The following is a 27,472-nucleotide window of genomic DNA, read 5'->3' as shown; positions in this document are numbered from 1 at the left end:
GTGTGACTTTAAAACTGCGCACCTCGAACTGCACGGAGAGACAAGTGTGACTTTAAAACTGCGTCACTCGTGCTGCACGGAGAGACAAGTGTGACTTTAAAACTGCGCACCTCGAACTGCACGGAGAGACAAGTGTGACTTTAAAACTGCGCACCTCTTGCAGCACGGAGAGACGCATCCACGGAGAACCACATCTGACTTTAAAACTGCGCAGCTTAAAACGGTAATTTTAAAAGGGAAGAAGATGCACTTGATTTATAACTGCGCAGCTCGCAAGTGACGTCACAGACCAACTAATCGATAATGAAATTCGTTGACAACGAATTTCATTATCGATTATTATCGATTTTATCGATTAGTTGTTGCAGCCCTAGAAAATATAGTTTTCGAAAGTTGGGATGTAATATGGTCAACAGACCAAATTTTTACGAGGCTCCGCACCTCCTCACAACTCCAAGTTCATCCGCGAGCTGCCATGCTAGTGCAAACTGTCAACAAACACTTGTCATCATTCCCTAATGCACAGCGCAGTTGACTGCGGCAGCTGGTTTAGTCCAAAAAAAGTGGAGTACTTTTTGCATTTGGGTCTGTTCGAGGTCGGATCACATTCTCACCACGAACGAACCGCTCCAGGAAAGCGTACCTCTTCAAGGAGGTCTCGGTATGCTTATTTGTTCCGCTTTTGGTGCGCACTCGAGTGCTATTTCTGCATTCGCACCTGCCCAAACGTACCGCACCAAGACGACAAATGAACTCTAGTGCGATTCAACCGTTGACTCATTTAGTACGGTTGAATCGCACTAGAGTTCGTTTTTCTTCTTGGTGCGGCGTGAAAGCACTCTTAATAACCGATATTAATCATTGTGTATTATTTACTGCCTATACATCAAAGTAAAGAAGTCAGTCACTTTTCATAACCTGTAATCGTCACAACAGCCTGAAGCTGCTGTTTTTACGTACGACCGTGTTATGAAGGTGTCACGCCGCACCAGACAGTTCCCTCTAAACAAACTCTGAATGATAAACAAAGAGGCGGTTGAAGATGCAGAGCGATGGCTTTCAGTCTACCCGACTCCTCACTGCAGTGCTTACAAAACCTCTGCCTTTTTTTGACTTTCCATTGATTGTTTGGCTGTGGGCTAATATAAAGGTTTTCCTTTGTGTCAGTCACCTGTCAGACCCAATCTAACCCAGCACATGACGGCCTGTCACGCTGCCGGGCTTCCCCAGCCGCTGTCAGTCAGAGAGCGCTGCTTCTGCTGCAGAGAGGCCTGCGAGGGCCGTGTGCGAGGTAAAGACATGCACCGCTAACAGAGATCGCCTTGACTGATGTGAGGGATAGCAAAAAACGTTTCCTTGTTTGCCTCTGGAAAGTTGCTGATGTGTAAAACTTACAGTAAAACCGACAACAACGTGTTTGGGCTGTAGAGGCTCGTCTCGGTTGGGTAGCATATTTTTCTTTCATTTCAATCAGTTGAATTATCAAACATCTGCTTTTTGCCATCTCAAACCGGAAAGTTCAATAAAACGTCTTTAGTGATAAATGAATGAGTTGCATCCACATGCATTGGGTATTTAAATTGGCACAGTTTGTACTTTTCCGTGTGCTTCTTGACAAGATATGCGTCTCCATCTTGTTCCCGGCAAATCTTCTCTGCGTAACGGGTTGAGCTGCGAGTGCTGTCACAGAACTGAAGGTGAGAAGTAGAGTAGGGAGGAGTTTGAGTGAGAATGTGGTGATAAATTGCGGTGAGAAAAGTGTAATGATGTCCGTTCATGTTAATAACTGAGACCTGACCGTAATTTTCTCACAGTGTCAACCGAGCGTTGATTATATATCTCTCTTAAATAATGATATGACACTTTCCTGGTATAGGGTGTAAATAGGGCCTTAAAATACATAGTTCCTCTCAAAATGAACTCGCCTGATAAAGTATTTCATGATTTACCCCTCCTCATGCCAACCCAGATGTGTTTGACTTTCTTTGATAAGATGAGCACGTTTTTCTTTAAATGTACATCACTTTATAAAAGTTTGTTGGTTTAACTCATAAAAATTATGTCACCCATTTCAACACAGTAACAACACACCCATTTATTCACACTCTTGTCATTTTAAACCTGTATGACATTCTTACGGAGCCCTTTTAGGGACATGGGGTGGAAAAAGTATGAAAGGGAAGAAAAAACATTTTTTTAAAGCTTTTGCGTTCCCCCGAGAAACATTGCCTTCCCTCGCAAAACTTTTGTGTTCTCTCACAGACATATTTGCGTTATCTCACAAAACTTTTGTGTTCTCTCGCAAACATATTTGCGTTATCTCGCAAAACATTCAAAAGTCCTGTTGTCCCGCTCTGTAAATTAACAATGGAGCGGTTCAGGGTAGATTCCCGGACCAATAACTCGTGAGCTAAACGTTGTTATAACACAAATAACACATAATTCCTTAGACAATGATCTACAACCTAGTCTTCCTCAAAACAAGAATATAAATTGATCTCTATATGAGCAGGCGGCATGGACCAAAGAAGTCCAGAGAAACCGTCTGCAAAGTGACTGTAAATCCGAAAAGCGTTACTACAAAAATAGTCATTAATAACTTAAATGTTACACACTGTGGTCTCACCAAATTCAGTTTACACATTAATGCTCTCCTGCTGAATTTAAACTGGTTTTAGTTATACTACAGTATGTAGCACTGAAGTTAATGACTATTTTTCGTAGCCTAATGATCTTCGGGTTTTGCACTTTACAGACGATCCCTTCGGTCTTGTCTCAGCCAGCTCCCGCCTGAGATTAATACAAGGCTCGATTTGTGGAAAATTAAGTTAAAATTCATTGTTTACGTTACATAGAATGATGTGTCATTTGTGTTATAAGAACGTTTAGCTCACGAGTTATTGGTCCGGGAATCTGCGACTATAGACCAATGTTTATGTATGGAGCTAGTCTTAAATTCTGCCAGCAGGACATTAAACATGAAGTGTTTGTCAGAACTCGCAAAATGTTTTGCGAGATAACGCAAACATGTTTGCGAGAGAATGCAAAAGTTTTGCGAGGGAGCGCAATGTTTTGCGAGATAACGCAAAACCTGTAAAAAAAAATTTATCTTCCCTCTCATATTTTTCCACCCCATGTCCCTAAAGGGGCTCCGTACTTTCTTTCTTCTGCAGAACACAAAAGAAGATATTTTTAAGAAAGTTGGTAACCGAAAAGCAGCGGCACCCATTCACTTCTACTGTATGGACACAAAACCAATGCAAGTGAATTGGTGCCATCGCTGTTCGGTTCTTCAAAATATCTTTTGTGTTCTGCAGACATGACATTAGGGTGAATAAATGGTGAACTATCTCTTTAAACTGGGTAATTTGTACAGACAAGTGAAACCTTCACTCTTTAGTAATCCCTAAAATCTTCTGAATTTTACATTACAGAACATTAAATAATGTAATAAAGTAGACATGACGAAAATTAACCATGGTTTAAAACGAAAAAAAAACATGGTTACTGTAGTAAAACCATGGTTTTGCCAATGCACTAAAAAAACATGGTTACTACACTTTTACCACAAAAAGAAAACATGGTTAATTTTCGTAGGGAAATAATGTATATTTTCAGGATATACTCTCCTCATCCAGTTATAAGAGCAAAGCATGCTGGGAACTCAATCCTCTGGTTGCAGTTAGTTAATTAATGAAAATGAATCGGGTTGTCCCAACCCAATTGGTCCAAATAATTTTTGAGCCCTTTAAATGCTTATTATGGCATACTGGGAGTTCTGTCTTTCAGTTAAAAGAACCAGCTGCCCTTTTGTTAGAGGCATCAACTGTGTTTACTGTATAGTGTAGCAGCCTGAGAAATCTTTTATTTTTTTGCTAATGTGACATATGTTGTTGAAACAAACTGGCCATTTTTGAAGATATTGGTTTCTTGGTTAAGTAGAAGGATCTGTACTTGCATGTCTCTTGGGATTTTAGGACATATCTGACTGGGAACGTTATAAAAATGGCCGCCATATGGACTAACATGGCTTAAAGGGACTTTGTTTGCTTTACTTTTGGGCTACCGCGTAATTGCTATGCAACAGCTTCAACTTCACATGGTTTTCAATCTGAATTTGAGTTCCTGGCACTTATTTTTCCACTAAATCATTTAGTTAGATGCGTATTATATCCATTCATCACTGAGAGGAACGATCGTCATTGTCCTCCTCTCTAATGTTTTTGACCTCAGAATGTACTTTCTGATTAAAAAACTCACGTGTGTAGAAATATAAGATGCATGTATTATACATATGCATATTTATGACCGTTTACATTCACCTAACGCATAACTGATTGTGTCAAACATCTTGACCCAAAAGCTCATTTGAGAGTGAAGTACTGTTGAACTGAATTGTAAATGTTGCGATTTCCTTTCTTCACTTGTTTTCCTGAACGTTTCATTTATTCATTCCTTCACATCCATTTACAGATCCTGAAGGAATTCAAGGATGAAGATTGGAACATGGGAAACATTGTGTTCACCATGACCAACAGGCGGTACGGGGAGAAATGCATCGCTTACTCCGAGAGCCACGATCAGGTACTGACGCACCACGTGCCTCCACGTTGCTGGCAAAGAGAAGTAAAGGAAAATGTAATCAATGTGTCATTGGAAATGGAAATTGGTGTCACCACAGGTTGCAGTTCTCTTGGGACAACAGTGAAATGAGAAATCAACACATCTATCCTGTTGTACACATTATAAGTCGACTAGAACTGGGTTTTGTCTTTTTTGTTACTTACAAGGTCTGGGATTTTTGCAACTCAATATAAGACACTTGAGTGAGTCTGAGTTTAAATGGTAAAGCTAATAAAATGTTGCTTTGACGCTCTATCAATAGACCAACAGTTTAACATTGCAAAAATGATTCTATCAAACCCACAGATGTCCAAAAGTGTATAGCTTGTGTTAAAATGTTGATGGATGTTTGAGCCTGTTAGCACAGTTGATCGGACATTGAGTTGTGGTGCTCAAGTGGGCGACATGAGTTCGAATCCGGCACACAACACAGTTTCGTTTTTCCCATATATTCGGAATATCTTCTCTCTTACTGATCATGTCCAAAAGTAATTAAAAAGTAAGAAAATTTTATGAATGCCGTTTTATTTACCTACTTAATACATATACTAACCTCTTTGCTCGATTTATATATATATTTTTAAAGCAACAGTGACTTAGGAGTGGTCTGTTTTGACATGGCCTAGTGAGTTTTTCTTAACTCGTCATTATACAACCATTGTTGAAAACTCTTAACCATCTTCTTGAAAAAAAGTACTTTCTATACTATACACGCTTCAGTCATTACAATCAAGCCAGTATTGTTGTTAAAGTTCTTTATGATGTAAAGGTTTACAAAAGGTCCCCCTTTTTTTTCTCGATAACGAAAGCAATCTTTAAAACAGCAAACACTCGCCTGGTTTGTGCTGAAGTGCTTTATCTGCTCATTCAGGCTCTGGTGGGAGACAAGACGCTGGCGTTCTGGTTGATGGACAAGGAGATGTACACCAGCATGAGCTCTCTGATTCCAATGAACTCTATTATTGATCGGGGCATACAGCTTCACAAGATGATCCGACTGCTTACCCACGGCTTGGGAGGAGAGGGTTACCTAAACTTCATTGGTGAGTCCTCGGACAACTAGTTCACATTTGGACAGCCAGCAGATGGTTGGTGGATTTTTTGTACTTTTATTTGTTGTTATCCTGTCTTAAAGGGATAGTTCACTCAAAAATAAAGTTTCTTATAAATGTGTTTTACCAAACCCACATAACACAACACACAATTATTTTGGCACAACATTCAATTTCAGTCACTATTTACTTTCATTGTATGGACAAAAGATGCAAATTGAAGTAATTGAAGATGAACATTTTTTTTTCTTTTCTACAGAAACAAGTAATATAAGAGAATGAATGCATCTTTTGTTCCGACACTTATTTGCAATTTTACGTGTCTAATACATGCATGGGCAAAAGACACAGAAAAACACGTATTCGCGCCATATGACCCCTTTAAAATAAAAGCACTATTTCAGGGATAATAATTGGTCTCTGCATTCTTCATCATTAGCTGATTTGAGCCTTTGTGTCATAAAAGTCATGAGCTAGTTCAATGTTTCGTCAGGTCCAACAACGTATCAGTTCAGTTCCAGGTGGGCCACACAAAACCGTCTGCTTCATTTCAATGAACCCTGTTCAACCTAACAGCGACCAGAGTCCAGGCAGATTTCTAGCCAATGGCTTATTAATATTGCACACACACTGTCCAAACCCGACAAATGACCATTGTGCCGGTGAATATATGGACGGATTCAAACATCATGCACACAGGAGGGCTGTTATTGTTTACTGCAGCGGTTCAACTGCCAATACCACTAACAGTAATGACAGCTATGAATGTGGCCCGTTTGATGTAGATTCTTTCTGCTTCTCAGCTACAGCGTATCTGTAAAAGCTTTTCTCTGTTGGGTGAATTTACCTGCCTAATGGTGTTGAGCCCCTGCTGAATATATATTATTCACTCGGTTAAAGCCACAATATGGAAGAATTTTTTGTTATGAAATATCCAAAAATCACTTGCACAGTGTGATGTATTTCATGCAGTTGTGCACTTACATTATCCCAAATGTTCTCAAGAACGTGCAAATCCAGAGAAATTCCCATTTAAAATAATGACCCGTCCCTTGTCTCCCTTGTATTTGTCGCATATCAGTGACTTAATATCCGCTGCTCCGCACTACCCTCAGTTTCCGGTTGTAGAAACTACGGCAACATGCAAATGCGGAAGTGGTTATTCAATTCAATTCAATTCAATTTTATTTATATAGCGCTTTTCACAATGTGCATTGTTCCAAAGCAGCTTTACAGGAGCAAATAAGAAAACACAGAAAGGTAAAACACAGCACAGTGCATGGTGTTTATAGACCAAACAAGATCATTATAATAAATAATATCTAATAAATAAATGAATAAATAAATGCAGTCTCCCGGTGAGCAAGCCAACACTGCACTGCTCTGCTGTGGCGAGGTTATACAGCATCTGGGATGCAGCATCTGTTGTTCTGTTATTATGGATCACGATTACTCTTCGGCGAGTAAAGGAAACCCCAAAAAAGCGTAAACGTAGGCCAAATGAGGCAAGCAGGCTTATGGACAAACAAAGAAATTAAACAAGGATTAATATCGCCGTGGCGTTTTCTAAATGGAGAGAGCTTCGCGACCAACTTGGACTCGACAGAGACTCTGCTCTCGCATGTGTTTTAATAGACAATAGCACTTTGTTTTTATTGTACACGAAGTACTCATGCACAGATTATTTAAACAGTTATGAATGCAGTTACCCTATGAAATACAGTATATGTCACACAAAAATATGTAGCCAATAACGTTACTTGTAAATGCTGTGGGTTCGTTCCAATTTACTTTTTAAACGAAGACTGTATGACTGTTTTAAACAGGTAAAACTGTGTAGCATTACACTACTAAATCAATTGACAAAGTCCAATATCAGTCGCGGGCTAACGTAGCATTACAGTCCACGTTTCTTGCAAGCTAATTCATTACGATGACATAAAATACAATTAATTCATTACCTCGTCCGTGAACATGATGGGCGATCTCCATATGCCCCTGGAAGGTGAAAACGACATGTCCCATGATTCCACTCTCCTACATAACATCATTTAGCTTCGCCTTTTGTTGTTTGTTCGAAAGTGCGCCATCTAGCGGTCCAAATATTCCATGTATTCCAATATTCCAAAGACGACTATGTTGTTCTGATTATCCCTGTTTACAAATACAACCGAAACCAATGAAAAACCATGTTCAATTTTTTTTAACACACTCAATAAAACAACAATAGCCAGGTTTCCAATACAGATTTGCGCAAAACTTAAAGTCCCCCTGTGGTGAAAATCAAGTTTTTAATGTTGTTTATATGTTTATGTGGTGTTTTTAATATGCTTTAAATTTATAATTTGAAACCATTGCTGATTTTTTTCTCCATAAAACTGCCGTTTACCAAAGACCACCTACTGTGATGAAAGAGTCAAAAGAAATGTCTACATTTCCCTATATATTTATAGTGAGTTAACTCACTGTTCCTAATAAATTTCCATGCTGAACTCATTCATTTTCCTGCATTCGGGCCATATAAGATATTACTTAATGTAATTCCTTACATCCTATCTTTCCAAATGTCCTGCCCAAACATACTGTGAATGGTCATGTGACTTTTTTGTAAGCCACATGACTTGTGTTCTGCGTAATATGCCTTTATCGTATTGCCTGAAAAAACACCTCATGCGAGCGTGAGTTTTTGCAAAATTGATGTGTTGACCATCAGTGTTGGGAGTAATGCGTTACAAAAGTAATGCAACGTATTACTTTTTGCTGTAACGCAGTAGTGTAAGGCATTACTTTTCAGTAATATTTTACTTGGTACATGTTCAGTAATGCTTGCGTTACAACAAACTTTTCGCCCGCGAGACATTAACAAATCAAAAATCCTGCAAGTAAGTTCTATTTCCTGTTCGTGAATAGACGCGCGTGATGTCATTCATCTCCCTCTGGCTGGTGGAACTATTTTGTATTGTAACGCGGCATGATTTCAGCCTCTGAGCTCGAGGTCCGAGGCTATTGGCCCCGCCCGGTTCGCTGTAAATTCGCTAGCGCCAGTGTTGCCAGGGTCACGGTTTTCCTGCACAATTCAACAGTGAGTGTTCAACAGTTGATTCTTCCGGCTGCCAAATATCATGTTTGAGCAGCGCTATACGCAGTCTAGAACAACTAAAACATTGACGTGCTTGTACACATTATATATGCAATCCCAATGACCCCTCAAAACCTGCCCAAAGGGAATGAAAACTAGCCCAATTATTTTCCGGTGTCGAATCAAAGTTAACAACTGCCAAAAGACGTTTCTATTGCTATATTTACTTATCTGAATGGTTTCCTAGGTATTGTATATATTTTTTGTTCTGATGAACTCAAAATATGTTTTGGGGGATTTAGGAAAGCAAACAATTCTGGGTCACCTTTGACTACCATTATTATTTTTTCTGCTATGGTAGTCAATGATGCAAAAGAATTTTCAGTTGCTAACATTCTACCAAATATCTTTGTGCTCTACCGAACAAAGACATTTATACAGGTTTGGAACAACTAGAGTGTGAGTAATCCATAATAGAATTTTCGTTTTTGGGTGGAGTGTCCCTTTAGAAAAGATCCCACGTGTGCTCGAGACCACGCATGGAAATGGACGAGAAACGTGTTTTCTCTTCATAAGACAAGCAAAAACTTGCTTAAGAAATAAGCTTGGGTAAATGGCTGCTTAGACAAGGTATGCTAACGTTTACATGATGACTAGCTAGAATTCTATATAATCTAGTTCAGTGATGAGATGGGACTATTTTGTATTTAAATACCTTTGAAAAAAAATTATTGTATTTTGTATTTAAATGTGTTTAATCTTAGTATTTTTGTATTTTCAAACTGAAATACTTTTGCCAATCAACCTCCTTATTAGACTTCATGGATGGGCAGTGTATTCAAATACATCCATTTAAAATACAAAATACTATTGTTTTGTAATAGTATTTTGTATTTAAATGCATTTAATCTAGTATTTGTTTGTATTTATTTGTGTATAGCCTAGTTAATTCAAGAAATCAGCAGTCTAAAGAGGTTGATTGGCAAAAGGTATTTTGTATTTTGAAAATACAAAAATACAAAGACTTATTTTAGAATGTTAAGTTCTACTTCTGTAGGTATTTTGGTGAAAGTGACTCAAAAGTAATACAGGAGTCATGTAACGTATTACAATTCTGAGACAGTAATATTGTAAGGCAAGGGATTACTTTTAAATAACAGTAACAAGTAATCTGTAATGTATTAAAGTTTGGAAGTAACTTGCACAACACTGTTGACCATAGGACTGTACAAACAATAAAACATTAAAACTGTACAAAAAACATTAAAAATAAAACGGAAAAAATAAATCACAAAATAAAACACGTGTGACAATAAAAACCTCCACACTCATTTTTGATCAAACGCAATCATAAAAAATATGTTATTTTTAAAAAATATGTTATTTTTTATGTTATGAATGGCAAATATTAGGCAATGTCACTTTGTAAAGAAACATGTAATGCGGCTGACCTCACAGTTTATACAAATTCATGTTTTTGTGGTTTACGCACAGACAATAACAGTTTAAAAATAATTGGACTTTGAATCCCATTTTCGAAGTTTGTTTTTTATTTGTATGGCATAATTGAATGAAAGACTTTACCTAAATTCACTGTACTTAAAAAGGTGTTTTTGGAAAAATGTATTTTGAAATAAAAGAACAATATACACGGTGCTTAACACCGCGTTTCTGTCATAATAAAGAGAGAACACATTTTAGAACCTGTCAAAATTTTGTTTAGAACTAAAAAATTATAATTAATCATTTATTAAATTTTACTGTTAACTAAATTGTCTTTATTTGCACATAACCAAAAAAAACCCTGTAATATTTAGTTTTTCCTCCTTTGGTCTTGATAACAGCTTTCTTGCTGGCATTGTGTTTATGTAATTTTCCACAGTCTCTGTTGTTATTGACTGTTATTGGGCATCGGAATAAAAAAGTGCTTTACTATTCTTTTTTAAGTATAATAACTCCTAAAGTGCTTTTGTTGAACAAATCACACTTTTTTTGTCTGCAGTTAAAATGTAGGGATTTTAAGGGATATTGCTTGTGTTCTCAGAGTTCAGATGTCAGGCCTCAATAAAAAAGACATTTGTTTGTCAGCTGTGAAATTTCTGTCAAATGTTAGCAGAACACTACTTTTATCTATCCTATATGAATTTGTTTTGTAATATACATTTCAAATAGCTGACGGAAGTAGTGATGCATCAAGTCCTGTGTAATACATCCTAAAGTACATCAGATTATATTCTTGCACAATACAAAGAAAAATCATCTTTTCTTTTCTTTGTTATTTAATAATTCAGGACTCAAAGGATTAAAATTTCCATCGAATGGTTTTCAGGGTCTGTGTGTAAAATGAAGGTAACAGCATAGAGCGAGAGGGAAAAAATTGTGAAAATAGGATGACACCTCATGTCAGTGGATCAATGGCTGTGGTGTCATTTAGCCACTGCAAAGCAAGAACGAATTGTTCGAGCAAGCAAATCAATTTGAGCTGCCCTTAACTCCGCAAAACCTCCTATTAACTCTCCAGCGCCAAGAGAAAGTCCCAAACCAAAAGGCCACTAAAGGCAGCGGCCATGTTTGCAATGCAGAAGATGAGCACATTGCAACACACTTGCGAGGCGGCAATGAAACTGCTCGCTGGTTTCATCATTAAATCAGTAGGTTGAGACTGAGATGAATGTGCGGCCAGCTTTCAGAGACGCAGGAAACTTAGGTATCACCTTCTGAGGCACAGAGTGTTCAAACTGCTCTATTGACCAGGCAAACTGATCAAGGCTTTTCTAAAGTTGATGCTCTTCAGATACTTTCATTTATATGAAAGCATCTGAAGAGTGATTCTTTGATTAAGGATGTGATGGTAAGTATAATGTACAGAACAGGGCCGTGCAGAGACCTTTAAAGGGGCAGGTGCTCAAAGTATAAAAGGGGCACATGGAACAAGGCTTTAAATATGGCTGTGCTCAAAACATCAATACAGCAATACTGTATATAGCGATGCATTCCTTGCCGTGTACGTGATATCAATACGGATGCTTCTGTAATTGATAAAGCAGCAAATGCCATGATGCTGGGATTATAAACTTAAGTGAATAAAGTTGTCCAAAAACCTTAAAGGTATAATTCTTTCATCATTTACTCACCCTCAGATTATTCCAATTCTGTTGAACACAACAAAAGATATTTGGAAGAATGTCAGTAACCAAACAGATCTCATCCCCCATTTACTGCCATGGTATAGGGGTATAGGGAAAATAAATACTATGGGAGTCATATGGGTCATATGAGTCATATGTAATAAACCGTGTTTTCCAAAGAAGTGCTGAGCGCTTTTTTAAACACCAGTGTCGACGTCTTTTTCTGCAGCTCAGAGCGTCTTTAGAGGTTGAAAAAAGTTCAACTTTTCTGAAAAAAAAACGGCTTACGTCAAGCTCCCTTTTCACAGCAAACCAATGATAGAGACCTGTCGTTTCCATAACAACATGCGAGGAACGTGATAGGGATGGGCGATACCACACATTTTTTATTCGATACGATACCGATACTTTTTCTTGAAATGTTACCGATACCGATGCCGATACCGATACTGATGCTTTTTTAAAAATAAAAATCGAATTACAATTAAAAAAACAAATTACATACTTGTACTGGCTACTAATAACAAATTTATTAAAAAAGCAATTTAAACAAATAAATAAAATGTTTAAACAACCTTCTTACAAAAATATTGATTAAATAACATAAATCTTAATAAATTGAACAAAAAAAGCTTCTTATTTTTAAACAGGCCATTTTTCTTAGGATTTAACATTCTTTTTGTACTATTACATACAGTATTTAAAAAATATATATATTGATTAACTAGCAAAAATCTTAATACAATTAACAAAATTACAAACAACATAAACTTTGCATACTTTCACTTGTGTTTCACTTCAATTGCTAATTAAGAATTCCTAATCTTTAAATTGTAGGTCGTTTAAGAAAAGCAACATGTCAACATCTCCTGTTTGATGCGGAAGTGTGCAATGTATGCGTGTTGTGTATGTGTACGTGTTGTGTAATATGACGTGACCACGTCGCTCGCGCTGCGCAGCCGGAGACCGATCCGTGTGTGACGTCAAACTGCCGCGAGAGCTACTTTCATAACATAGCGTCACTGATCGGCATGGGCAGAGCTAACATTTAGTTATGCTGAAACTATTAATGTAATTAACAAGATAATCGATACTTTTCAGAAAATATCGATACCTAAATAGCAGCTTTTGAATATCGATGTATCGATACTGCAGCATCGATGTGCACATCCCTAGAACGTGATTGGTCGAGAAGGCTCAAGCTCTAAAAAATAAAATGGCGGCCGAAACACCCGTTGGAGGATAGTTTTGTATAAATGTAAGTTTAATTTTCACTTTCAGCAACTTCTGATTGCATTTCTAGCGAGAAATAAGTATTGTAGTTTTTAAATATGTGATTAGTTATTGCAAGACGAACTCTGTTTCTAATTCAAATAGACTTCTGTTACGCTCTATCTGTTTCTCTGGGCTGCCTCCGAAGTCATGGCGTTCTGCTGATATTTGTATTTTTTTACTAAAAAAGCGCCTTTGTCAACTTTTTCTTATTAAAAAAGAAGTAATGTCTGAACATGGCCTAAGCCTGTATTACCAGTGTTACAGTGATACTGTAAATAATAATAATACTTCAAAGTGTTAATAGTTTTAGTCAAACAGTATAAAAAGACCTGATCCCTCGATGCCCGTGAAACTTTTCTCCCCAAACAGCAAACATCGATTCAAGAAGTGAACAAGCACCTTTGTTTATATTGATGTGTGTAGAAGTAAGATTAGCTGCAGCAAACGTCACGTCAGTTCAGAGCAGGCTACACACACAACAGCCGTACATGCTCTCTTAGCGGCATTCTTGTGAAATACTACTACTTAGTTATAATAATAATAAATACACTAAGAAGTAAACAAGCACACTGCTCCCCTGAAAACACCACTTAGCCGGCAGCCGCGAACAGTATGTAGATCCTGGAAATGCGCTAATCTATTGAAGGCGTCTGAACGTGAGGAGTCCTCCCAGATGAGGTCATCAGGTGAAAGGTCATCACGTGAGTGATTTATTTAGGGTTTAATTATTATTCATTAATTTAACTAATAGTTAGATTGAGCTGGGCTTCACAAAATGGCCTTTTATTACAAAAAATATATATATTTTTGCCTTGACAAAAGGGCACTTTCGGCATTACGGGCCAAAGAGGCAGGTGCTAAAGCACCCTCCGCCCCCTCCCCCCCCCCTCTGCACGTGCCTGATACAGAATGATAGTGTGGATTTTTGGTGTTGTAGTAATGATGTGTTGGTAAGTATAATGTACAATGGTGTAGATTTTTTGTGTGATGGTAAGTATAATGTATGATGGTGTGGATTTTTGGTGTTATGCATTAAGGTAATGACATTATGTTGTGTATAATATACAGTATAATGGTGTGGATTTTTAGGTGTTGTGTATTATGGTAATGACACATGTTAAGATGTTTCTCAGTTTTTGGAATAAAAGTTGGATGAAATTTTGACTAACAAAATGGTTTGCCACAAGTCAAATAATGAGTCTGGTAATAAAAATTAAAAAGAATTGTCAGTTTATGACAGGTTTGGGAATGACATAATTATTTTGTAACCAATCATTTCAATTAAAAATGTTTTACAACGATCGTTGGAATTATACTAATGAAATAAATGGTACTGGGAAAATGAAATGTCAGTCACAATCAATTTAACTCCTGAGTAAAACAGGGTATTCAATAGGGGAAAAAATCAGTGAGTTAAATACATAACCACAGTCAGTGTTTAAACAAATGACTGTTGCCCTGTGTTGCCATGGGTCATTATACTGACCGGAGTAACCGCATTGTCTTTATAAATGTATTAAATGTTAACTGCGTCCAACATTAGCTATTAGAGTCTGCTTGCTTTCCGCTCTAAATGTGTTCTTTGTTTGTGTTAGATGAATGGGGCAGATACTAAACTGATTGGTCTCTGTAAGTGGGTGTGTATGTGATTCAGCTATAGGTCATCAGAGCTTTAGTCCTGAATTACATTTTAAAAGAATCATCTCATCTAGCGCTGTGTTTGCATATGCTAATGGTTGCTCAGGTTTTCCAGACGACCTTGTTTCAAGGGCAGCTCTCAGCTGTGGTAGCGTTGTAAATTAAAAGACATGCAGGCCTGAAGGACTGCCGTCGGTTTTTATTATAAAGAGACGTTGTTGTCTGTACTTGATAATAAGTTGTCAAGTTCACTAAATATGTTCTTAAGTTACGACTCTTTATTCATACTTGTCAGCTGTTTTATTACTTTTTGTAAGTACTAATCTTAGAAATAATAGCTTTTTGAAAATGAGTGTGACCTTAGGCTATAAAGGCATTTTATTTGTTGTTGTTTGTGACATTTTAATTCATGATATACTCAGGCCCATTCCCAAAACTAGGGTAAAGGAGGGGTATTCCGTTTTTAGAGGAGATCTGAGACAAAGGCTAGCATAAGGAGAAAATACAAATAAAAAGAGTGAGAGGCAAGCTCCCTGCTCTGAAGCAACTGGAAGATGTTCTAATAGTTGAGTGGTACAGCATTCCACTGGAGACTATTCAAAACTTCTATGAATCTATTGCAAGAAGGTTTTAGAGCTGTACTAAAGCAAGCGGTGGTCCAACATCTTATTAAAAAATATCACCCATTTAAATTATTTTGCCCAACCCCTATAATGTCAATGTTGCCCATAGTGTAGTGTAGTGTAGTGTAATACTTTAAAATACAGTATATAGTATAGCATACTATAGGGGAGTATTGTTGTTAGCAAAGGATAGGAAGTTATGCTACGGTATGATATAGCATAAGTGCATCATAGGTAAGTGTAGTATATTACAATTTTGTATACTAGGAGATGTTAGCAAATTATTGAAAGGTATAGCATAGTACAGTGAAGTTAAGCATATTATATTAGTTTGGGGAGGTTAGGGAATCACTGAAAATAGTATAGAAGTAAGATGAAGTTATGAAATGGTATGGCATGGCATGGCATGACAAGGTATGCTATGCTATGAGAGCAAAGGAGGTTAGGAAATTACTGCATAGTGTAGTACGTTACAGAACAGTATAGAACTGTAGTAAGGGGGTGTTGAGAAATTACTTTATAGCATAGTACAGTGCCATACAGTATAGAACAGTACAGTACAGTATAGTACTGTAGTAAGAGGAGGTTTGAAAATTACCATATAGTGTAGTAGAGTATAGTACAGTACAGTACTGTAGTAAAGGGATGTTGATAAATTACTGAATAGCATAGTACAGTACAGTATAGCACGGTAGTAAGGGGAGGTTAGGAAATTACTGCATTGTATAGTAAAGTATAGTATAGTACACTACACTACAGTATTGTAGTAAAGGGGTGTTGGGAAATTACTGTGTAGCATAGTACAGTGCCATACAATATATTAAAGTGTGGTATAGCACTGTAGTAAGGGGTGGTTGGGAAATTACTGAATAATATAGTACAGTACAGTATAGTACAGCACAGTATATTACAGTAGTAAGGGGAGGATGGGAAATCGCTGTATAGTATAGTTTAGTACAGTACAGTAGTAAAGCGAGGTTAGGACATTACAGTGAAGTATAGTACAGTAGTAAGGGGAGACTTGGTAATTGCTGTATAGTACAGTTTAGCTGTAAGGAGAGGTTAAGAAATGATGGCATATGTACGCTAACCAGTTAACCAGGATCTTATGTGTATACTGTAAACTTTGTTTGCTGTAGCTGGGTTCAGCTGCCGTTAGAGCTGCACGGTTAATCGTTAAAAGACCGCGATCTCGATTCAAACACCCACACGATCTCATTAATGAATATCAACGATTCTCGTGTGTCTATTAACTTACACCTCCGACTAAGATCATAAAGCTTCAATCTGTGCTGGTGCTGCCACAGAAGCAGAGAAAGCATTATCATCATTAGGTATGAAACAACGTCACAAACAGACTTTTCAACCACACACTATCCTTATTTCTGTGTCAAATGATCATAGAAGTACTGGGATTAAAGCAAAGAGTTGCCAACTCGCACGCATGAGACACGCGTTTATAAGATCTCACTCTGCCCAAATTAATAACAGACCAACATAAAGTAAATACAGCCTGACAACAAAACTGCTCTTATAATTGTCTTTCAGGATTGTGTTACATTGTTGTGATTATGCTTCACATTTTAACTGGGCAGGTTTGAAACAAAACTAACCATGGCTGTAGCCAGGGTTTGAGAATTAGTGAGGTCCGGGGTGGGGTGTCAATAATTATACCCAGTGGTGGACAGTAACGAAGTAAATTTGCCTGAGTACTGTACTTAAGTACACTTTTTGAGTATCTGTACTTTACTTGAGTATTATTTTTTCTGAGTACTTGTACTTTAACTTCACTACATTTGAAAGACAAATATCATACTTTTTACTCCACTACATTTATAAAAAGGTCCAAAAGTAGAAAATGGTTTCTATGCAGCGGGTTTCCTGTGTGCGCAATTTATCTGGCGATCTGCCAGGACCTTTTACTGTTGCCAAGTATTTCAGTTTTTCTAAACTCGCGTTTTTCCGGCAAGCTTTGAATGGCCATTTGGCAGATTTTTTTAACGCAAATCTGGCAACTCTGGGATCTTCCCGCTAAACTAATGTAAACGTAGGCGCTGCTACACCATTGATAGTGCTCTAAAAAGGCAAATAGAACAATAAAAGACGAAAAAGGCAGATGTTAAAGTGTGGTGTAATCATCTGTGAGTTACGATCAGTCAAAGATCGTAGAAACATTGATCGGCATAACGGCTAAACGGTAAATAAGCATCACATACACCTTGAGCTACACGTGCGTGTTAACTTCTGATCTGCTGCTGTATCATTTAAAGCGATTTGGAAAATGAATGATGTTTTTACTGAAGTAACTATAGTTGAAGTATTCCTGTTGAAATACAAACTATAGAACCCTGCCCAAAATACAACATAAAATGTAATGGATTTAATGGTTATAATGGGAATTGTACTATGGATACTTGTTGTCTACTTGTATGTGATGGATTTTATTGGTGGGATGGTAAATCCTATTGGAATAAAACCCAAAACACACTACAAAGAGGAATTTAATTTAAAAATCTCATTCTACTTCAAAAATTCATTGTTTTTTTCAGCAGGGATGGTATTTGCAGTAAAACCACAGTATCCACATATTTACCATTTTCTATATATAGGAACCATACTCCAATTAATAATCTTTAGTAAAACCACAGCAACTAAACATACCATAGTTTCATTATACTAGCTATAGTTTATGTTTGTAGTTAAATTATGGTAATACAAATGGTAATAAATCCAACAAACACATGGCTTCTACACTTTACTATTTACAAGAACCTTACTACTTACTGGTAAATTGCTGCTAAAACTGGTTAAGGGAATATACAAAATAAAAGAACACTGCTCATAAATACATAGGCCTAGGGGGCTAATGAGGATAATTAGGCTAAATGATCATACAGGATTATATCTAAACTAAACATATATGTGCTAAACATATAAAGCTCTTAAAGGAGTTGCTCACTGCAAAATTTGCCCCCATTGACTTTCCATAGTAGGAATAAAAACTACTATGGAAAGTCAATGGGGGCAAATTTTGAAGTGAACTACTCCTTTAATACAACTGATACTGTGAGCTACTCTGTGTGTTCAGTAGGTTGCTTCAGAGGCATAAGGTATACGACAATAAAACAATGCACAACTGACATAAAGGAAATTTACTTTTAATACTTGAGTACTTTTAAAAGCACGTACTTCTGTACTTTTACTTAAGTAAGAATCTGTCTTTACAACTTTTACTTGTAGTGGAGTAATATTTGACCAGTAGTATCTGTACTTTCACTCAAGTAAGGAAGTTGTGTACTTCGTCCACCTCTGATTATACCTAATATTACCAATAAATGCTATAAACGATTCAACTTTAATAAAAACATTGATAAATAGTTAACCAATTTTAAACGTACATCTATGAACAGGCCTTAAAGGGGTGGTGCAACGTGTGTCATGCATTCTGACTTCTTTACAATGTTAAACGTGCTGTCTTCTCATGCTTAACATGGTCAACTTGTCAAAAAACGAGTTGGGCGTATTACGTAGTATTTCTGTGCTCGATACACTCCCCCAGCGATCGTACACGTTTTTTTACAGAAAGTTTTTTTCGAACATATAAAACTGTTTCGTAACAATTTTTCTTAGTCCCTTATTGGACAATTCTCCCGAAAAAGCACGCGGCACGCCCACGCGGCAGCAAGGAGAGCAGTAGAAGGAGCATGCGCAGATGTCACTTTCACTTGTGTGCAGGAGAGAGAGAGCATACGTTCGCAAAATTCAGGTGTTTGTTTGTTCACTGCATTTGGGTGATGAATGTTATATAAACGGTGGATATAACGCTGGATTTGGAGATCGTTTGAAACTGATATATTGAGCCGTCCCAGCGCTAAAAGATGCCGGACATGAACCGCATGCAGTGAGTGAAACTGATATCTGTCTTTTGTTGGCGCACGTGCTTTAGTTCAGCCTACCCGTCCCCCCGTACATGCCGTATGCTTTCGGAAATAATCGTACAGCTGTATCTGTCTTTTATAAATGTGATCAAACTAAATGCTCTTCAAAGATACGAAGTACGCAATACTACTCTATAGGTACTCAAGATTAATATGAGATTGGCAGAAACCGCGTGTGTTAGGGCCGCTTTAATCCCAGACTTCAGTATGGGAGACGGGCTCGCTAACGAGTAGGCTAAACGGTTTACAGGTGATAATACTGTGTTGTAGGGTTGTCACAATACCATAAACATGTCTTACGATACTATACCAGCTGAAGTATCTCGATACCAAGTAGTATCAAGATGCTGTGCCATATCATTCAAATCTATACAAAAAACACAGATTTAGATTAAACATTTTGTATTTACTATAGTAAACTGTATTATACTTTGCACTAGAATATGTTGTTGTATTAACTGTAGTAATTGGATAAATTGTAGCAAATACATTTACATTTAGTCATTTGTAAATACTATAAATACTGTAGTATACTTAAATATTTACTATGACAAGACTCAAAAACACTAGTATCTATGAGTTTTAGTAGTTTACTGTAGTAAATACTAAAGTACAGTAGATCATTTTTCACGTAGGAACTAATTCAAATGTTGGACAAATTTAATTGATACAGCAGTCTTTATAAAGGGAAATATTAGGCTTACTTTAAATGCAGAACTAAAACGGCCAGTAGGTGGCGTCAATTTTCCACTGAGTTAGTGATTCATTTAACCACCTCGTTCAAATCGCCAATTTGAATCATTAACTCGTCTGAGACATTCAAAACACACATTCATTTTGGAATAAACACCGCAAAAAAGCAGATGTAAGTGTTCAAATAAATATTAATGCGCATATGCAACATTAACTACGGTACTACGATACTACCGTTTCAAAAATAGAGTGGCATCGTGGGTATTTTGAAGCTTTAGCATCGCGATGCTACCGTAGCACCGGTACACCGTGCAACCCTACTGTGTTATGTTTATCAGTTGTGTCTTCCTTTGAAGACCCCTCTTCAAGCAGTCTGTAGATGTCAGACAAATTGATAAATCTTTCTAAAGACCTTTAATTGCAAGTGTCACCTTATGAATTTGTCTATTTCGTATACAAGTTACTTCAATGCATTAATACATTAATACATTTTAGGAAGTAAAACTTGCATTTAAAGTAAAACAAACAAAAAAAAACCACTTTAGTTTACCTGTGGTATTTGTTGTAAAAAAAACTCAATATAGTTACTGTAGGTTAACCATGAAATATGTAATAATTTTGAAGCAAAGTCCTAAATATTACATACCTTAATAAACTTTTTTTTTTCAGAACCTCTAGTAAATGATGTATTACTTTTAGTCGTCATTCGGAATCGTAAAAGAATCGCAATCTCAATTTGAAAGAAAAGAATCGTGATTCTCAATTTATCCAGAATCGTGCAGCTCTAGCTGCCGTACTTACAGTACATATATTCACCTTTTCCAGTCCATTTCTATTGTGTGAACAAAGCGCTTATTGTGCTGCTACATAGCTTTGTATCACAGGTCCATTTCTCAGCTCTGTTCAACTTTTAATCACAAAGCAAGCACTAAGCTTTGACTTCCCCTTTTGCTTCAGTTCGAACTATATTACACACTCTTCTCCTTGCCTTTGAGTTTCATTTATGTGTGTGTGAATTGGGAAAGTGCCAGCCGCCAGCATGTGGCCCGTGCTATAATACAACACTTCAGCTCGGACAAATTTATGACTTCAAGGCTTCAGACTCTTTGAAGGACCAGCTTTTAATGAACCAATAGGGTTTCATATTCTACCTTTGTGTCTCTCATGTTTCAAGCTTTAAACCTGAAGGTCTTTTTTTCCTAGTATTAGTGGACTCTTAAATGCTCTTTTTAAAATCTTTTCATCCAAGACTTTTTCTTTTTCATTTCTTAGACCTTAATTCCTAATTCTTTTAAACATTTATGACCAGTAAGTATAACATTTGCAAATGAATGTCGTTTAAAATTTTGACACAAGCTTCAAATTTGACACAACTCACACAGCTACTTCATTCCGTGTGCGTTTCACCTCATCCAGACGTCGGTTTTTGTTCCCGTCTTTCTTCTTTCGCCATTCCTTCTGAATAACATCGCCCCTCATCACCATTGTTTTGCTTCTGTTCTCCTGCTCGCCTCCTCTGAATTCAATTACCCGACTGTTGTTTTACGATGTTGTCGTGCGGGACGATGACGGATTCATTCTCTCATCACTCCGCTTGACAAGACTGTCACATCCCTCTTTTTTTTCACGCTCGGCCTGCAGATATATTCCCTCGTTCTCCTCTCCAGCCCTGGCTGAGATCTCCACAGCCATCTGCTCCAGTCCCTGTGAGCTCATCGTGCCCTCATAGTTTTAGAACGCTGTGAGCTTCTGTTGAGATGCTGTGAATGGCCTGTTGTTTTCAGGGTGTTTTGTTACAAAAACGGGTCAGAAGTAACAGAAAAGGCCTTTTCGGCCCTGCATTCGGCAGATGTTATTCAAAGTGACGTCTAGATACATTTGTTATGATGCATTGCCTGGAAATGTAGTCCATGACCCATGAAAGCTAATGCACACTGATCGAATACAGGACGGTTTTGGAATTTATTGCAAAAATCATGTAGATACAGGAATCATAACCAGATGTCTTTGGTTTAAGTCTGGTATGTGAACAGAACTACAATGGAACGTTTTTCATTTTGTTATTGAAATAAATCTGACACATGTTTTTTGACAGGGTACGTTTTGCTGTTCGTCACTGTCATAATATTACAAAAGGCAAAAAAATATATTAAATTTTATTTCATGGGGATGTTCTACTTTTTTTCAGTAGAACATCTCAAAACAGTTTTTTATCAACCCAGCATTATTTTCAACGATGCGTTGGGTCGAAAAGGGATGAACCCAGACCTGGTTGTTTCAACCCAAAATGTTGTGTTGTTTTAACCCTTCTTGGGTCAAATATAAACATTTTTGTGTTCATTTAACTATTCTTACATTGAACCACCAAAATCAAAATATTAGGACTAAAATAATTTTACATTTTGACCACACTTAGCTATAAAATGCCTGATTAAAAAGTTGTTATTACAACATCTTGTTTTATGAACAATCCAAAGCTATGTTAGCTTGTTCCACAGATGTTAGTTCTTTCACTTGCTAAACTAAACAACAACAAAACAACAATAAATAGTAATAATAACAATTATAATAATATAACAAAATTCGCTTAGATAAAACATTGCAGATTATTGTGCTTCATCGTAAATGTTCGGTAACATTAAGTGCAAGCACCATCTAACCACATAGCTTTACGCTATGCTAGTTCATACATAAGTTAACTAAAACAGTAAGAACAATATTTGTTTGATTTCACTACCTACAGCCTCATCTATATACTAGCATATGAATCACCTAATGTAAAAGACGTTAATGGTAATTTAAAAAATATATTTTTTTATTAAGTTTTAGTGACATGCATCATAATGTAATTTTATAAGAGTTGCAATCAGGCGCTAAAAGAGTACCCATTAGACGTTTTTTCAGCCAATAAATTTCGAGAGGAGACTCGATTTCTCATGACACTGCTGTCACGATACTGGACAGAACCCAGGCACAGGCAGACAAAGGGTTAAATAAAAATACTTTTATTAAATAAAACAAAAACCCACAATGGGGACAATACGAATAACAAAACAAGAATGCAAACTAAAACTTCCCACTAGGGAAATAATAAGTCCAAAACACGACTGGGTACTACAAAACAGGAACAAGGGAATCCACACAAGACAACACGGAGGCAGGTACTCATGTGAGTAGACACATGAACGGCAATGAACCGACATGGGACAATGAATACTAGGGCTTTATGAAGGGAACACTAACAAGGGATAATGACATAGGGCAGGTGACGGGCAGGTGACGGGAATCAAACACTGATGGGGAGAATTTCTGGGGCAACAAGAGGGTGGGGCCAAGGCACGCGACAGGAGAAACACATGGCACAAAGTAACCACAATGGCCACGTGTCTTCCACACATAACAAAACAAGCACAAAAGACATGGTACTGTCGCGACTCTGTCCACAGAACTACAAAACTCATTACAAGAAGGACAGAATCATGACAACCACTCCTGTCCGGTGTAGACACGGTGTAATATAAACTTATAATGTTCATACAAAAATCTTCAGCTAACCTCGTCAAACTTAGCATATTTTTACAGGGTAATGTCACAAAAATGCCTCAACGGACAATCCTTTCTTTTACCTCTTAACCATCAGACAGGGTCATTTTGTGTTTCATAATGCATTATTCAAATCTGTCTTTCTGTTTCATTATGCTTCTGTGTTTCCAGTATTTTCTCTGTTCTTTTAGGAATTAAGAATGTAGGTTAGTGAATTCATTTAGCATTCATTCGTTTGTTAGAAAATAAATGCAAAAAAAAAACCCCGCTCTGGGAACAGATCTTGAAGATGCACGTTTCCCCTCTCCTGGCTTTGGTAATGGAAGCGTGTTTAGTCAGCTGCTTTGAATTGTCTGTTGGCTATGGGGCAGTCGGTGGGGGGTAAGGTAGATTCGGAGTGACACCAGTTTACAGTGTCTATTTATTTCTCACAGTCAGCTGTCAAATAAATAATAACTCAAAATGTGCAAATGGTGGCTTTTGAAAGGTGGCCTTTTGAAAAAGCTAAATTATCAATTAGATATGCTGACATCTGAGAAGATGGGTGCTGTTTGTTTATTTGGAGCAAGAGATAAGTGCCTGATAGTTGTGCTTGTCATCTTAACAGTGTCAGGCGGAAAAAAACATTTCATTTGAGGATTTGAGTATTTCAGTGGAGTGTTTTCATGACATTTTTGTTCAATGTCCCGCTTGCATAATTCTGTATTTCTGCCAGCCATTAAAAGGGGCTTTTATGATTCATGAATATACATGTGAAGATGTCGGTGAGTGTATGTATGCATCTTCTTATGTATATACCATGCTGTGCTGCAGGTTTAAAGAGGTAGTTCACCCAAAAATGAAAATTCTGTCATTTTCTCACCCTCATTCATTTCAAACTGTGTTTTGTATTGTGTCCGTACAATAGATGCCAATGGGTACCACCGTAAATGATGACAGAATTTTAATTTTTGGGCTAGTCCCTGATATTGCTAGATAATCGGTCTTGTTAAAGCTTACGTCAGTTAAACCTGTAGGAAAGAAATCATAACTATCCTCTCTTTTGTGTTGATATGTAGGTAATGAGTTCGGCCATCCGGAATGGCTGGATTTCCCACGAGTCGGCAACAACGAGAGTTACCATTACGCACGCCGGCAGTTCAACCTGGTGGACACGGACCGCCTGCGTTACAAGCAGCTCTACAATTTCGATCGCGACATGAACCGCACCGAGGACAAATACGGCTGGCTGGCCGCACCCCCGGTGAGAGAAAAACACATTTTGCTTCACTTCCGTTTGTCTGTTTCTCTGCATATATTATCACTGTCTGACTGTTTGACTTTGTCATTTTCCATGTTCTCTATTTCTGTCTCTCTCTCTCTCTCTCTCTCTCTCTCTCTCATTATATCTAACTCCCTTTATATGCCACATAAAAGCTGAACCATCACCAGAACATCTGCCATTTCAGTAAAACCGCTATCAGTCCCTAACCAGCCCCGCGATGTCATTACCGGGTTGCTTTTTAAACACATTCCCACCTCACCATGTGGAGGATTTGTGTATGAATCATTACCTGAAAAACACATATCGGGCTTGTATGTGTCATTTCAACCCTTGCGTCGCAATGGACTTGTGAATGGATTGATTTATGTATGCGGGGCCATGAAAATTAAAAAACCGGAGAAGGGAGTTGGTAGACAGCATCTGAGGACATCAAAAAATGAGTTTCTAACATGAAGTGTTTTGTCTGATCACGCTAAATGTGAAATCCTGGTGCAATAACAGGCAATGAGAGCATGTTTGGTGTTCAATATAGAGCACGACATGGGACCGTTGAGATTTTACCACACAGGCGACAAAATGTTCTCTGGCGGTCACGGCCGGTTAGCGCACCGGTGTGACCAGCAGCAGGGTGATGATGCAAATGGACGCTGTGGAGCTGAATTGGCGGGGATTAGATGTTAGGCTAAATGATTCAGGAATACTTCCCCCTGTGATCACAGCACATCTTACACCTGCTTCATCTCTTCTGGGGTTTACTGTGACCTTTCCACATTGTTTTACACGTGAGCACTGCAATTATGTGTGAAAGAACAAGCAAGAAGGTTTTCAAAGCTCTTGTTCATAGACATCAGGTCTGGGGAATATTATTTTATTATGGCAAGAGAAGAGCATGGAGTGAAATGAAAGACATAAAATCCAAAAAGTCGGAAAGACCACAGTGAAAATGAGGTATTCATCTAAAAACTGGAATAAAGCAGTTTTTTATATATATACATTTACATTTAGTCATTTAGCAGACGCTTTTATCCAAAGCGACTTACAGAGAGTTCAGGGAGCAATAAGCGATATGTCATAAAGGAGCAAATAGGTGCTAATACAAAGTTACTAGTTTCAACAAAAGCCAGACCAATACCTGTTGAGAGAAAGAAAGAGGGTTAGTGGGTTTTTTTTTCTCTTCAAGTATTCACTTGATTATATGATTTCAGTTACAATTTTATGATTTTTTCATTTGTTTTTTTTATTTGTATTATTACTGCAATTTCTATTATATTGCTTTGATTAAATCCTAATAAATAAATATATGTGACCCTGGATCACAATACCAGTCTTAAGTAGCACGGGAACATTTTTAGTAAAAGACAAAAATACATTGTGTGGGTCAAAATTATTGATTTTTCTTTTATGCCAAAAATCATTAAGCTATTAGGTAAAGATCATGTTCCATGAAGATATTTTGTAAATTTCCTACCTTAAATATATAAAAACTTTATTTTTGTGAGTGGATGGTCTGCCACAGTGCCCCTGATTAACAACTTCAAAGGCAATTTTCTCAATATTTTGATTTTTTTGCGCTCTCAGATTCCAGAGTTTTAAACGGTTGTATCTCAGCCAGATATTGTCCTATTTTAACAACTCATATCTATAGAAAGTTTATTTATTCAACTTTCAGATTATGTAAAAATCTCAATTTGGAAAAATTGACCCATAAGACTGGTTTTGTTGTCCAGGGTCACATATATGTATATATAATATAAAATAAGGCATATATTACACTACATTATTTCTGGCCATCAAGTATATGTACAAAAAAAGGAAAAAAAATTCTAACATAATTTATAACTTCCAAAATAAAAAAATCCAAAATATTCAGTTTAATTGTTTTAGGCTTTTTTAATGAAGATTTTGTTTAATTATGTTTAAGAAATGAGATGCCTGGTACTTATACAGTACTTGCCCCAAACACTGACAATTTTAGTGAGCCATATAAAAAAAGATTTAATAATAGAACAAAAAAAAAAATGAAGTAATAATATTAAGGCAAAAATAATAAATAAAATGTAGAACTCAAATTTATTTTAATTTGTAACCTGTTACCTGTATTTCCTTTTATTTGTAAGAAGAAACTAGTTGTATTTTCTAATGAGAAGTCTTTAGAAAAAGATTAGCTGAGCTGTGAGCATGACTTGAGTGTCTGGTTGTTTGTAATTGCTGTGTATCATCGTTGTCTTTTCCCAGGGTAGATAATCGACAGAAACCTTGGCACCCGCTCAGACTCCCAGCTCTCTCTCTCTCTCTCTCTCTCTCCACAACTCTCTAGATACAAAGTATCTAGAGAGTGGAGCGTTCGTGGACCGGATTTTTTATTCCCGCCTTTGCTCTTTAGATTCTCTACGCTTGTTACTTGGCGGGTGCCATCGGATGGTCTCCCTCCCCAGAGCGGAGCTGCTCTTTCTGCAGTATGTGGATGGAGACTGGGGGCAGTCCGGTGGGCAGAACTTAGGGACATACAAATGAGGAATATGTACAGGCACAAACGCGTTGTGACATAGCTGAGAAAACATCTTTAGATTTTTAGGCCGTTTCAATTTAAATGATGTGTTTCAAACAGGTTTTCCA

At 37.2% G+C, this 27,472-nt stretch overlaps 1 protein-coding gene across 1 annotated transcript in view; it reads left to right on the top strand.

The window, feature by feature from the left end:
• Positions 1-27,472, top strand: part of gbe1b (glucan (1,4-alpha-), branching enzyme 1b) — a 144,010-nt gene that overhangs the window by 82,360 nt on the left and 34,178 nt on the right. Inside the window, exons 11-13 of the mRNA XM_057350948.1 lie at positions 4,474-4,584; positions 5,495-5,666; positions 24,651-24,835. Of these exons, the coding sequence (XP_057206931.1) occupies positions 4,474-4,584; positions 5,495-5,666; positions 24,651-24,835 (468 nt within the window). The remainder of the gene's footprint in view (positions 1-4,473; positions 4,585-5,494; positions 5,667-24,650; positions 24,836-27,472) is intronic.

Source organism: Triplophysa rosa, linkage group LG14 (assembly GCF_024868665.1).
Source record: "Triplophysa rosa linkage group LG14, Trosa_1v2, whole genome shotgun sequence".
Lineage (NCBI taxonomy): Eukaryota > Metazoa > Chordata > Actinopteri > Cypriniformes > Nemacheilidae > Triplophysa > Triplophysa rosa.
Note: the sequence above shows the minus strand (reverse complement) of the source record. Positions and strands in the feature narration are given on the sequence as shown.